Below are 15,285 nucleotides of genomic sequence, written 5' to 3'. Positions count from 1 at the left end.
GGCCACATGTTGGTAACTGGGAATAGATTAATTTAGGATATCTGGTCGGCATGGACGAGTTGGACTGAAAGGTCCTTTCTTGCTCTACATCTCCACGACTCTAAATAACCACAGATACCGGAGATCTGAAACAAAAACAGAAATTGCTGGAGAAACTCAGCAGGTTTGGCAGCTTCTGTGGAGAGATTGCAGAATTAATGTTTTCCAGTCCAGTTGCCCTTCATCAGAACACATTCAATATGTTGTAATGATATATGTTTGAAGGGAGCTGGTATGGAGCATTACACCATCAATTTGAGCTTGCTTCTGTGTCATAACTACTTTTATCTTTTTTACCATCCTTGCTTTCCCCCTCTTAGGTCTCGCAGAAACAGCGATGAAATCTGTCCCCTGTTTATATATAGTTTTGAAAAACAACACACAAAAAATAAAGAAAATCAAAAGAACAAATATCTTCCCTGGAAAAGGGAAAGAAAAAGAGATTCCTCCTCAAAACCAACAGTATCAGCAGTACATACTAACTGTGGCCCAGCCAGCACAGACTCAGTGCTCTAAAATAAATCTCCTGATGTCCCCTGTTTTTTAATTCCCAATTCCCCACGCTTATATTTTAACAACCACTTTTATTGTGCTATAAAGTCCAAACTACTCGTCCAATCTAATTATCTGAGCCCTCCCACCTCTAACACTTCTAACAGTTGGTTGTTGTTAACCGCAGAATCGATCAGTCACAGCCCCCACGTGGGTCAGTGAGATGATGTAATCACCACAAACAGGGGGCGGTGGCTTGAAGCAATGACGACCGATCACCCCACGCCGCAGACCGCGCTCTCATTGGTTGTCTAGCGCTGGTTCCAGAGGCACGCGGCCCAGCTCCACCCCCGCGCTCGCCGGCGACCCCTCAACCAAACTTGAACCCACCCGGCGGCTGATTGGTCAGTTCTGTCCCGCCTGCTGGGGCGCGCCCACATGATATCTGTTTCTCATTGGCTATGCTGTCTATCAATCAAGAAGATAGTGGCTGAGTGGGCGGGAGGTAACCGCCCCCTTTAGCTCCTGCTAGCGAGTTAGGTGTGTCTTGCCGTTTATTGACATGGTTCCACGACCGGCGAGCTCGGTGTAAACAGGGAGTTCAACATACCCCCAACTTCCCCCGCCCCCCAACACTCCGCACTCCACCCCCATCAACACTGCCCGGGCCGGTCTGATCCTCCCCACCCCGCGTCTGGGACGACGTTCACCCTGTTTAACATGAATAACAGTGGGAAGTCATACTCTGCTCCGGACCCGGCCATGATGTTCGAGGATTCAGCCCTAGACAATCTGGAGCCGTCTCTGACCGAGAGCAGCGTGATCGATAATGCTCTACTCAATGACATTGATGGTGAGTGATGGGCAGGGCCTGAGAGGGCAGCATCCCGAGAGGGGGAGGGGGAGCTGGGTGGTGGAGGTGTTGGGCAGAGCCTGGCTTTAATGGATAGTCTGCAAGGTCTAGATGTTAATGTTAGCAACTCTGCTCATTGTTTGGTACAACAGGACACTGCTGAATGCGATGTTTGAAAACCCAAGGATTGAACTTGGCCTATGCATTGATAAGTGTGGATAGAATTAAGATTTTGCAGAATTCCTTCATAAACAATTCTTATAAGTATCACCATCAAGAGTAGTGGTAAAGCTATTTAATGAAAAGTAAACACTTGCATGATTTGTGAATAAACGTATACATTTACGCACATAATATTGTTGTTTTACTTATATAGTAACTATTTAAAATGCTGCACGAAATTTATAAGAGTTAAAGTCAGTTTATACTAATATAGGATTGTAAATAGCTCTTAACCTGGGGTACTAATGACGTTAGTGCAGCTTCAGTCGTTTACTGAATTTTATTTTGGTAAAATTACTTGTCAGGCTGCTCCTTTTCTAACTTAAATCCATTTCTTTCACCATTATTTAAACATTTATGAAAAATAACGCTTAATTACCATGAGATATGGGGAAAGGAGGAAATCATTATCTTTATACTTAATCAATATAACACTCGTATTTAAAAATCGTTGAATTTGTATATCTTCCGACATAGAGAGTAAGCACGCTGTTTGCTCGGGAGCGCAGTATAATCGATTCTTTGCAGCTTTGGCAAGGTTATAGTTGCTGAGTTGTGTGTTCAGTTTCAACCAAATCCCTTTCAGCTTCTCAGTCAGTGACGTCATACCTGGGTTACTAGCGGTTATTGCCTTCTGCTGGGAAATTCTCAAGTTCATCTGCACATTGATCTACTCCCAAGACACGAGCAGCATATTGGAAACTTTTGAGTTGTATAAAGCAGCGGGGATACATTTATTGTACACTAGGTTTAAATACTTTAATCCTTAACAGCACTTAATTTTTATAAGCCTTATCTGATATTTTAAAATTGTTAACATGTTAAGTTTTTTTCCAGTATTTTAAGTGGTGCACTTATAAAACAAATTCTGAAATTAACTTATGTAATTAGCAGTATTAGACTATGATTTTAAATGTCTTGAATGTGTTTTATGGTTTGTAGTATATCTGTGTTGGAATAAGCTTTGGGGACTAAATGTCCGAGAATAACCTTTGGTTATTCACCTTTGTGAATTAATCAATGCCTCTGGAAGTGTAGACTATTACACAAATCCTTTCTGTCATGTCTGAGTGGTTAGCCAAACATAGCGAGCAACTGGGGCACTGCAGCGATTGGTTCAACCAGATCACCTCATGAAAAAAACAGATTCCAAAATCCGCCCCTCAATTTGAATACAGTCAGTCGATTTTTTTCTCTCTCAGGAGGAGGAAGAGGCAAGGAGTAAAGCAGTTCTATTTGCTTACTGTGTTGCAGTGTGGTTTAGTATGTGCACTGTTCCGAAACACTAAGCAGATAAGCTCCTAAGGTGCTTTTGTGCATTACCAAAAATATTGCTCTCAATGTAGCAGCATCACACTTGTATCAAGTGTTGAACAGATGAAGTGGAGCAATGGACTGCACATTTGAAGGTAATATTATTACAGTATAGTTTTACTGTAAAGATTGAAGTATATCAGTGCAAATATTGTACTGTACTTGTGCATGATGCTCTTTTAAACAGCCTCTTCTTTCAAAAGTTGTACAAGATTGCTACATTTGATTTCAGATGTATCTAGTTCACATTTAGAATAGCATGAACAGCAGAATATTTAAGTTTCATTTTGAAGGCAAAGCTTTAAAAACACATTTGTAATAAAGGAAAAAATAGCACTGATGAATGTGTTTGTGCTGTTTGCACAAAAGAATTCTAAAAGAAATTAGTACTTATTCAACATCTGAAATACAGGGGCATAGAAAGTTGTCCAAACTACGTGGGAGCTGAAAATGTGTTGCTGGAAAAGCGCAGCAGGTCAGGCAGCATCCAAGGAGCAGGAGAATCGACGTTTTGGGCATGAGCCCTTCTTCAAAACTACGTGGGAGCCATGGAGATGAACGAGTGGATGATATCCTCTGCCAAGATCTGATTGATTGAGTTGAAGTAGTTGCTGTGCTTTTATTATAAATTTAAAAAGATTCTTATTTTTCCAGTGTATATTATCAACAAAAATTGCTTTCATTTATGTAACTCCTTTTCAGAAGATCAGGATGTTGCAAATAATTAATTAGTTTTGCATTTCAGTTACAATGTTATGTTTTTAACCTTTAGTGATTTATTTAAGTGGAATAAATCTGCAACTGGGGGAATGTATATGCTTTTGAGTCTACAATGACTGTATTACCAGCTCCTTTATTTTAGGATACAATTTGTAAAAGTAGCAAAATATCTATCTAGTCTTGTAACATGTATTCTGCTTTATTTACAGATATGTTGCAGTTGATTAGCAATCAGGATGGAGATTTCCCTGAATTGTTTGACAACACCTTTTCCAGCAGTCCTCTTCAGGATAGCAGTTCGTCCATTGCACCTAACCAGGGCTCTCCAAACTTGACTCTCGACAGCCTCTTGGGGAGTGGTGGCAAGAATCAAATTCCTGCAAAAACGTACCAGGGCTCTCGGGTTCAACCTCAGCTTCAGCATCCACAGCAGTCGCAGCTCCTTCGGGGTCCCTCTCCACAGCATGTCAAACAAGAAACTGCTCAGATGCAACAGAGTCAACAGCAGCAGGCTCTCATGATGTCGCAGAGTTTTACAACCTCCGCACAATTGCAGCCACAGTTTGTGGAGCAACAGTCATTGGGCTTTCAGAATCCCAATGGATTTACAGGTAATTGGTTATTTTTAACATGGCACTGAATGAACATGTTTCTTTATTGTTTGGACAGTTAAGTACAAAATGTGTAAATTGAAATCGGATTAGAAGATTGACGAGCTCTTGTGCAATAGTCTTTGTCTGCCTCTGTGGCAGATGGGCTGGATTTAAATCCCACCTGCTTCAGAGGTATGTCATAACAGATCTGAACAGGTTAATTTAAAAATATCTAAACTGTAGACATATAGTTTGAGCCTTTTCACAGAATCACAGAATTGTTACGGTGCAAAAGGTGGCCATTTGGTGCATAATGCTTGTACCTGTTCTGTTACTTAGTGTCAATCTTCTGCCATATCCCTGATGCTATTTCTATCCAAATTATCCAGCCAGTGCCCGGTGAATGCTTCAATTGATTTTGACTCCACCAGATTTCCAGTCAGTGCATTCCATATCCTAACTACTCTGTGGAAAAGCTTTTTATCACATCACCCTTGTTTCATTTACACATTGCTTGAAATTTATGCTCTCTTTCTTGTTTTTTATTTTATGTGCAGGAGCAGCTTCTCCCTATCTAATCTGTCTCGGCTACTCATGATTTTACAAACCTCGATTAAAATCTACTCTGTTTTCCTCTCTCCAAGGAGAACAGTCCCAACATCTTCAATCTATCTTCATAACTAAAGTTTCTAATTCTTGGAGCCGTTTTAATCTGCGCTTGCAGTAGTATTTGCTATTTCTTGTGTGATGTGCAGTTGCATGAATGAGAAAGTGACTGGCTTCAAATAGGTTTATTTTGTGTATGTTTTATATGTAAAAAACAAAATTGGCTAAGTTGACCTGCTGCTTCCTTTAGATGTTGGATGCAACAAACAGCTGCATAAAATTGAAAAGTAAGATGACTTCTTCTTTGCCTCTCATTTTCTTTATTTCTGTCTTAAGAATACTCAACAGTTTTGACATAATATCCGTGGGGGTGGGGATGGTGATGGTGGATGTGACTGCTGATTTTGGGCAAGTACAATCTTTTCTGCTTGATGCACTGAGAGCTCCAGCATTGACCACCTAATGTGATCAGTAGAAAATGCAACTGGCTCCTTTTTTTAAAAAAAAATCATGTCCATAATCCAAAGGCAGTAACTCTGCCCCCTACTGACACTAACTCACTCGGCACAAATGAGTGTTGAACATGGATCCTATGGTTCATTTGTACAATAAGCAGTGCACTTATCAAAGAGGTACGGCTGATTCTGCATAAATCATTAGTCGAGCCAAAGTTAGAGTATTTTATCCATTCTCAAGTCCCCTGCTTTAGAAAGATTATCAAGAATGTGAAAATGGTAAAACGAGGAATATGGTAATAGAAAGAAATTAGGGCTTTTTGTTATGATGAGACTACAGGAACTAGAGCTGTGCTCATTAGAAGAAAGAAGTTTAGAAGGAGAACTGACTATGATTCAAAGTTTTCTTTCACTACTTGGTGAGTTTGTAACCAAAGTGGATGTGTTTAAGATGAAAGGAGAAGTGAGTAATTGAATAATTATCGCACTAGAAGGAGTAGAATTCTTGATGGTTTTATAAGAAAAGTGAGTAATTATTTAAAACTTTTTTAAAAGGCTTAATGTAATAGGATCAGGTTGAAGCTGAATAAGTGTGATGTGCTGAATCACCTCTTTCACAAACTTTCATCTCAACTGAGGCGTTGCAATCTGGAGAATGTATAATAATATGTTCAACTGCCTGGATGAAACTATCCATAGGTCTTCAGAATGTAATAAAATAATTACCTGTATTTAGCCAAACTAGGCATTGCTATTTGTAATGCTTGCAAAGAGTCCTCCAAATCAGAGACTTAGTTTTGAATCACTCACAGATGCGTACATTTATCTGCCTGTTGACTGTGAGAAAAATTACAACTGGGTTTACATTGCCTCCTGTCTAACAGTGGTTGACAAAGCTCCTGATCATTTTTTAAACTGTGCACACCCAAAAACTAGATTTACTCATGACGACTTTAGCACACTTGCCTTGGTGCTACATAAGATCATTAAAGAATGATAATTGAAACTGAGGCCTTTCTGTAATATTGGTGTCCCATTCACAATGAATGAGTGGGTGCTTTCTACCTGAGCAATAGGAATAATGCTTGCGTTGAATAGTTTGGCAACTTGGCTCTTGTTTGTTTTGAATTCAATATATTGTCACAATTCTTCTAAATAGATACAAGCTTATAGCATTGTAGTAGACAGAACAAACTTGATTATCCGAACAAGACAGGCGGGAGTATTTTGTTCAGATAACTGATTTTTTGGATAATGATTAATGTTTTTATGGGACCTTGAGGTCTTGTCCACATAATCCGAAATTCAGATAATTGACGTTTGCATAACCTGAGGTTGTTCTGTATTAGTATAGTCAGGGAACTGGTTAACTCTGAGGAAACTGAGAGTAAGGACAAATGAGCAAGTTCAAGATGACAAACTGTAGCAGTTGCTGTGCCACAATGATCAGTGCTGGGGCCTCGACAATTTATAATCTGTAATATAAGGGTCTGCCTGTATTGTAGCCACATTTTCTGATGATGCAATAGGATGTGAGATAAATTGTGAGGAGGATAAGTGGCATAAATCTGGTGGGTAGTGTATAATGTGAGATTATGTGAGGTTGTTCACTTTGGCAGGAAGAATAGAAAAGCAGAATATTGTTTAAATGGAGGGAAATTTCAGAATGCTGCGATATGGAGGAATTGTATTGTCATTTTACATTTCAGAATGTCAGTATAAAGCCTCAGCAAGTAATTAGGAAGATAAATGGAATGTTTGCCATTATTGTGAGCAGCATTGAAGTCTTGTTACAACTGTTCAGGGCATTGGTGAAACCACATTCAGAATACTGTGCAGTTTTGGTCACTTTAATTAAACAGGGGCATGATGGCATTGGAGCAGTTGACAGTAAGTTCCTTAGGCTGATTCGACTGCTGAAGGAACTGTCTTATGAGAAACGTTAAGCAAGATGGACTTGTACTCATTGGAGTTCATAACAATGAGAGGTTGCCTTTTTGAAACAAATAAGGTTTTGAGGGGTCTTAATGGATTAGATGCTGAGAGAATGTTTACATTCATGGGGGATGGGAGTACAGTTTCAAAATAAACAATTTCCAGTTTAAGACAGATAAGAAATTTCTTCTATCTGAGGGCCATCAGTGTTTGCAGTTTTCTTGTGCAGTGAACACTGGAAACTGGTCATTGAATGTATTCAGGATTGAAAGCAGCAAATGCTGGAGATAAAAATTTGTTCCTATATTCAAGACTGAATTAAGTTCGTTTCTGATTGGCAAGGGTAACAAAAGTTTATGGTGTGACAGACACGGATGTGAAATTAAGGCTGCAATCGCATTAGCAATGATCTTTTAAAATGGTAAAGTAGGCTCAATGGTTCAACTGGCCTTCTATTCCTTATGTTCCTATGTTTAACATGAGAAGAATACTTTCATATAGAAGTAAATTACTGCAGATGCTAGAATTTGTACTGAAAACAACAAATGTGGAGATCGCAATGAGTCAGACAGCATCCATGAAGAGAGAGCCAGCTAACGTTTCAAGTCTAGATGACTCTTCATCAGAGCTGAAGTGGAGTGTGGAGGGGACAGCATTTAAGCTATAGTTTGGAGGGGGATGTGATGTGGAGGTAGGGTGTTGGTGCATAAGAGATGCTGTTAGCTCAACATGTCTTCTCCTCCAGCGCCCTGCACCCATACCCCTCCAACCCAAACTATAGTATGAATGCTGTCCCCTCCACACTTCACTTCAGCTCTGATGAAGAGTCATCTAGACTTGAAACATTAGCTTGCTCTCCATGAATGCTGTCTGTCCTGTTGTGATCTCCAGCATCTGTTGTTTTCAGAATGCTTTCATGGTTAGTTTTTAACATGTGGAATTCAACAAATCCACTAGCAACCTTAGTATAACCACCATATTGTTTAAACCTGGCTGCTGGGAGGAACTTTTCCTGTGTGATCCTCAGGACCCACATGCCTGAGTATTTGTAGATGTCACTGTGTGCGCAAGTTTGACCTGTCCAGACTCATCAGCAGAAACTACCTTCTAAAGTCAACATATGTACAGGTTAAAATGGTTTAGGGAGTTGAGGATTAATACGTTTTTACAATGGGATGCACCCTACTGAAATTAAAGTCATTGTTTCAGTAAAGCCAGGCTAAATTAAGGTAGACTGTTAAGTAATGCAAGCTTTTAGTTGTAGTATTGTTAAATAGTATACAAATAAACTTCATCTCTTGATAGGAATAGTCCTGATGTGAGGATCTGTGTTGAACTTGCTGTGTTTTTCATTTCAGTAATATTAGATAAATGGAATATTTAGTTCGCCATTTCATGGTGGTGCGTGTGGGGAATGGGCTTCCAGAGGAAGTGGTTGAGGCTGGTACAATTGCAACACTTAAAAGGCATCTGGATGGGTTTGGAGGGATATGGTCCGGGTGCTGGCAGGTGGGACTAGATTAGGTTGGGCTATTTGGTCGGCATGGACGAGTTGGACTGAGGGGTCTGTTTCTGTGCTGTACATCTCTATGATTCTATGTGCAAAATTATTTTGACAAAACTTACGCTATGTGAACTTTAACTAATAGAAAAGGAAGAGGTGGAATGTGCTTTTGTTAGTGTAGCTCATCAGCAACCAAATGCTCTCTTCAATTTCCAAAATTAAACTAACTTAAATGGGAAAGAAAGGATAGAAATCTTAACAACATGTCATTCTCTTTGACTTCATGTCTTTAAGGAGAAAAAAACTTGCACTTTACTCGGGCTGATATTTAGGGCAAATTTATGGGGGCAAGTTCTGTTTTCTGAACTTACTTTCTCCTATAAAGTTGTCTTACTTTGCAGAATAGGTATGCAAAACTATTTCACTTAAAGATGGGTAAAGAACTGGGGGCCATCAGTTTAAGATGATTTGGAAAAAGGACCAGTGGGGAAAATAATGCATTAGTAGTGATGATCTGGAACACAATAACAAGTTGCATGAGATGAAAAATATGAGAGAAAGAGTGGAAATGTCTGCTTCATTGAGCTAAGAAAAGCACAATTTGCTGAACAATTTGTTGTATAATTCTGTCCATGCCTTGACTGTGTTTACGATTCAGACTGTATGTACCAGAGTTTTAGAACCTGTCAGCATTGGAAATAAGAGCCTGAGAAGGGAACTTAGCCCCTCAGGTTTGCTGTACTATTCATCTATCATGGCTGATCTTTCATCTTGATATCATTTTCCTTCAGTATTCATTGATTTGTTTAATGTTTAGACAAAAAAGACATTTGGGAAAAATACATTGCTTTACCATTTGCATCAGGTCTTCATGAAGGGTCAGAACTGTCAAAGTGGTAACAGACTACTGCAGGTTAAGAGACAATGTTCCGATATACAGATTGTGTTTATAAAATAATTACATTAACTTCGAGTCACAGAATCCCTATGATGTGGAAAGAAGCCATTTGGCTCATTGAGTCTGCACTGACCCTCTGAAGAGCATCTCATTTAGACCCAGTCCCCCCCCTTTGTCCTCATAACCTTGCTTTTAGCATGGCTAATCCACCTAAACTACAAATCTCTGAACACAATAGGGCAATTTAGCATGGCAAAGCCATCTAGCCTTCACATCTTTGGACTGTGAGAGGAAACCCTGCAGACACAAGGAGTATGTAGCCACATAGAAAGCCCAAGACAGGAATCAAGCCCATGTCCCTACCAGTGCTAACCACTGAGCCACCGTGCAGCCCTGGAAAAATGGTGGTCAAATATTTAGTTTTGACAAGGTTAAACTCGAAGACAATTGGAAAAAAAAATCTATAAGTAAATAAAAAAGTTTGTGGGAAACTTACTGCATCGTTATGTTGCCTGGGATGGATCTTCCAGTGTTGGAAACTTGCCATTGTTGGCCAACCCATCATTGTTGATTTCAGTCTGTAACTGCTTTTCATTTTGTGATATATTTAATAAATATTAACTTTCAAAGGGAGTATTTACTTGTCGAGGAAACGTGATTTTGCTCTTTTTTTTTTAGAGAAGTCTATATTTCTGTAAGGTTTTGAATGGAAACATAAATCTTCTCTTTTGACTTTTTTTCATTAACATGAATGAAAGTGCATTTGGAAGTAAGGTTAATTAAAGTGGCCAGTTTTCCTGTCTGCGAAGAAGGCCCTTAAGTGACTGCTAATTGACCATGTAAGTGTTTTAATTGGCAGCGAGCTGAGAATGTCACCCTTGGACTTTCTGATTTAGAACTTAATTGTTGAGGTAGTGGGAAGTCTGCAAGCATCTCTTTGGGTCTAACATGTGCATTGTATCTTATTGAAGGATGGTGTTCAGGCTGTAGTGCCTCCTGAAGGAGTGTTGCATTTAGTTAACTCATTTTCCTTTTTTTTTTGGGTGCTTTTGAGATTTCTACTTGCAGTAGAATTATAGTTAGGACATTCCATTGTGTAACAGCACACTATGTAAAATAAATGCCCTAAATTTCTCCTATGCAACTTATCATTTTCACAATTTAAAGGTTATCTCCTGGTGGCTCAACTGTTTTCTTGTCAACTGTATGGCAGTTTGTTGGGCGAGTGACTTCACAATTCGTGAAGCCATTGTGAAATTGCCATGTGTGTTTTTCATCTCCGCCCTAGCAATAGGTCATTCGTGGACTGAGGGACCCAGTCCCTTTTTTTTGGTTGTCAATATGTTTTGCAGCTGCTGACGAGAAAATGACACGAGATGAGCTAGGGTTGATTCTCCCAACTTTAAATGAAATATATAACAGGCTTTATATAATTTTCAAAAAGTGGTAGCTGGCTGGTTTTTCAATGGGACTGGGTCAAAAGTGACTAAGTAATGGTTGGCCTTGGTGATTGATCTTCAGCAGACTACAGGACTTTACATCTTTTTGTAACTAATGTTTTTGGTAGATTGGGGAATTCTTTTGAAATAAGAACTCCGAGACTCCTCAAAGCTTTCATTTGTTAGCCTTTCACAACTTGAGTATCTTATACTCAATTACATATTTTTGAAATGCAGTCACTGTTGTAGCAAAGAGATTAGTGGCAGTCAATATTATTTAAAAGGAAATGGAGTATATTAGGGGGCTTTTGCAGTACTAGTCAGACCATAGCTGGAATGCTGTGAATAGTTTTAGACACTCTATCCAGTGAAAGATGTACTGGCATTGGAGACAGACCGGAGAAAGTTCACTTGGCTAGTATGGAGGGACTGTGTTACGAGGAGAGGTTGAGTAGATTGGACTTGTTTCTCATTCTTCTTTCAATGAATACAACTTTATTGAAATATATAAAGCAATTAGAGGACTTGACATGGTAGATTCAGAAAGGTTGTTTTTCCCCTTGTGGAAGAGTCTCTCTCTGAATAATCAGAATTTAAGATAGATGAGGAGAAACCTTTTTGGAAGGCTGTGAATTTGTGGAATTCTTTTCCACGGAGGTTTGTTGAGGCTGGGAATTCTTTAAGGGAATTGAGACTTAAGGGGAAAAGGCAGGAAAGTGGAGTTCAGGATTATCAGATCAACCATAAGCCCAGTGAATGCCAGCGCAGACTCCATGGGCTAAATGACCTACTTCTGCTTCTATGTCTTATGGTCTTAATTTACACAAAGGCACCAAAAATAGCTGTGTAATAATCTATTTTACTAATAACAGTTGAGGAATTAATGTTGGCTCTGAGAACTCCCAATGCCTGTAACATAAAATCTTTCACAGCCTACTGAGTGAGGTTGAACCTCAATTTAAAATCTTGTGATTGGCAACCCTTTCAAAATGCACTGTATCTCATCACTGCACTGATAATATTTGCTAAAGCTTTTGAGCTTTGCACCAGTGTTCTTCTGATTTACCAATGAAAGTACGATCACTGAGCCAAAATGGCAATCCAAATTAGACATTTCACCCCTGATTTCAGCAGATTATCATAAATTGAAGTTTAATTTTCTTTTGGATTTATTTTGGGCAGCACCAGCACACAGCATGTCTACCCAGCAGCTGCAGAGTCTGGCAATTCCACAGCAGATGCAGCCCATGACCATTCAGACCCAGGTCCAGAATATTTCTGCCCAGCACCTTTTAACAACTGCAACAGCTAGTTCTACTCCAACTGTCGCTTCACAGTTCCACCAAGTACCAGTAAGTAATTTCATTTTTTTAAATTCAAAAATAAAAACCCTGAGGGAATGAGTGTGTATTGGAGCAGAAAGCTTTGTAGTTCTCAGATACAGATTCTGATTTCTGACTTAATATTATATTCAGAAGTGTAAAACAAAATGAATTGAAAATACCATTTTGTATGTCTATTCCTGGTTAAACACCTGAGGGTTGTTGCAGAACTTATTGCATTTCTTAGTTTCTTAGTGTTGATCTCATTCACCTCTTCGTTCACCCTCTGTATTTTACAATGTATGTCGCCTTATTCAACTCCAGCTTAATTGACATTGAAGGATCTTTCTTTTGATGTGCTTCTGATCATAGTACTTTTGTTGTAGTAAATTAAAGTGTACTGGCATTATTTGAGTGCACAATTTAGGGTATCTGCAAGGTGACATAAGCACACATAAGCACAGGGCATGGTTACAGGAATGGCTGACAGTTTATCTTGCATGAATTTGCTGAAAATACTGAAAGGAATATTGTGTAAAAGCTGGATTGTGAGTTGAGCCAAGTTTCCAAAATAGCAAGTGAAGAAACTAAACTCTGAAATCATGTTATTAAACCCACAAATAAAATTTGTTGTTTGGCTATAATTCACATTTTGATAAGCAGTTCATTCTCAATTCAGTAAGTAAATTATGATAACTTCAGAAAAAAAACCAAAGGCTTTTGCAACAGGCTGTACATCTGAGAGGATAGATATTGGGCGAAGGATTTGTGCAGATAGTTGTTAACTGTTATGCCAAGCTGGAGACTGATGAAGCAACTGAGGACTTTTTGTTTGTTCAAAGGAACTGAAGCATATTGAAAAGGGAGATCTGAAGTTGCTGATCTTAGGCTAATTGTAACTCCCCTATAATTACACTGAGTTCCTCTGAACAAGGGAGGAGAAAATCGGTAACATTTTCTACTGGATCATCGTCCATGTGGACCTTCACTGATGACAGGATTGAGTCAATTCCATCACCAAATAACCTGAACACAAAGGAAGATTTGCTATTTAATGATATACAGGATGACATTCCAGGCTTGTGAAATGCATCTTGAGGTGATGTGTAGGATAGAAACTTGGTTTAAAAAATTACTCTCAAAAATGTAGAACTTTTTTTTTACACTTTCTTCATGCACTGTCAAACTACTTGACTGATATGTAATGAATCATAGAACACAACTTGGAGAAATAAGACAGAAAATGATATAAGGATTTTGCAGAAATATACAGATGTGGGTTTGTCTTGATCTTTCTATTTGTATTCTTCTGCAGGTACTTTTGCAACCCCAGTTCATTAAGGCTGATTCATTGCTGCTCACAGCACTGAAGCCAGATGGAAGTACTGTTGTAACGTCAGTAAAGTCTCCTGCTATATCAACTCTAGCAAGTAGCACATCTCAAACTACATCTCTTCAAATGCCGGTGGGTAAATTCATATAGTGCGGAAGCGGCACATTGACTTTGTGCCACCAAAACCAAGCAAAATCTACACTAGTCCCACTTTGCACACTTGGCCAATAGCCTTAAATGTTATAACATTTCAGCTTTCATCCAAATACCTTTGTATTTATTTGATGTTACCTACCTCTACCACCTTCTCAGTACAATTCTAGACTCCTATCATTCTCTGGTTGAAAATATTTTTCTCTACTCCCCTCTAAACCTCCGACCTCTCACCGTAAAAGTGTGCCTCTTGTTATTGACCCTTGAAATAAGGGAAACAGCTGTTTTGTATTCATCCTGTCCTTGCATCTCGATCTTATACACCTCTACCTGCACCCTCCTCAATCTTCCCTGCTCCAAAGCAAACAACTCAAGTTTATTCTGCCTTTCATAGCAAAAGTGCTACATCCCAGACAACCTCCTTATGAATCTCCTCTGCACTCCATCCAGTGCAACACATCCTTCCCTTCGGTGCAGTGACCAGACTGCCCACAACACTCCAGCTGTGCCCTTATCAAAGTTCTGTACATCACCAACATAACCACTCTGTCCTTGTAATCTACGCCTTTACTGATAAAGGCAAGTGTCTCATGTCCCACCATAATTACTGTGTTAATCTGCCCTGCTATCTCCAGGGATTTATGGACAAGCACCCACAGATTCCTCTGTTCCAATGAGCTGTCAATATCATTGAAGAAAGAAATAGTTTTCGTGGATTTTTCTAGTTAAAGTAGATGAGCTACAAATCTTTAATCCCTTTGAATTCTTCCATGTAAATGATGAGCATTTCAAAATGAATCAATAAGTGTGCATTAAAAGCTTTGAACATCTTGAATAAGAACTCTGCCTTGCATTCCCTTGCAGCTATTTGTCACTGTTAACATATGTTGGGAAATTAAATCATTGCTTTTGAAATTGCTGTTCTGGTATTCTGTTGTTTGTGGAGACTTTCTTCCATTTGTAAATGAAAGTAATGCTGTATAATTGTGCAAAGAGCAAATCACAACTGAACATTTCCTAAAAAGTAAAGAGAGAAAACCACTTGTTTCTTGATGGGGAATCTTTGAAGCTGCCCTGGAAGAAAGTAACAATGCAGTTGAGAAGCTGAAGAAATATTTGATGACCAGAATAATGAGGCTTTGCCTGGTCTGTTAGTCTATTTAGATCACAACTTCCCGCTCATGACAGCAATGGTCTTAAAAAGAAATTAGCTACTAAAATATTGCAGAGTTCTAGACTATGCTGCCAGTGGGCAACATCCCAACAGGTGCACCTGCATTTTTTTTAAATTGAGGAAGCTGCATGATTGACCTAAACTTGTAGTGCTCCACACTGCTTCAAGTTTAAGTTGATTTCAGAAGAATACACTTGATGTCATGTTTAGGAGGTGCAAGAAGACCAAATGGC

At 39.1% G+C, this 15,285-nt stretch overlaps 1 protein-coding gene across 2 annotated transcripts in view; it reads left to right on the top strand.

The window, feature by feature from the left end:
- The first annotated feature begins 1,141 nt into the window (after nucleotides 1–1,141).
- srebf1 (sterol regulatory element binding transcription factor 1) overlaps nucleotides 1,142–15,285 on the top strand; it is a 55,842-nt gene continuing 41,698 nt past the window's right edge. Inside the window, exons 1-4 of one of the 2 annotated variants that reach the window (XM_087997737.1) lie at nucleotides 1,142–1,384; nucleotides 3,850–4,251; nucleotides 12,253–12,422; nucleotides 13,708–13,857. In XM_087997737.1, coding sequence (XP_087853863.1) covers nucleotides 1,252–1,384; nucleotides 3,850–4,251; nucleotides 12,253–12,422; nucleotides 13,708–13,857 — 855 coding nt within the window. In that variant the 5' untranslated portion in view covers nucleotides 1,142–1,251. Of the gene's footprint in view, nucleotides 1,385–2,818; nucleotides 3,016–3,849; nucleotides 4,252–12,252; nucleotides 12,423–13,707; nucleotides 13,858–15,285 lie in introns of those variants that run through there. The other variant, XM_087997738.1, reaches the window with a different exon arrangement.

Source organism: Chiloscyllium plagiosum, unplaced genomic scaffold, assembly GCF_037043375.1.
Source record: "Chiloscyllium plagiosum isolate Xiang-an unplaced genomic scaffold, Cpla_swu_hap1 HiC_scaffold_20, whole genome shotgun sequence".
NCBI lineage: Eukaryota > Metazoa > Chordata > Chondrichthyes > Orectolobiformes > Hemiscylliidae > Chiloscyllium > Chiloscyllium plagiosum.
The sequence above is the reverse complement of the archived record's forward strand: the minus strand, read 5'-3'. Positions and strand labels throughout refer to the sequence as shown.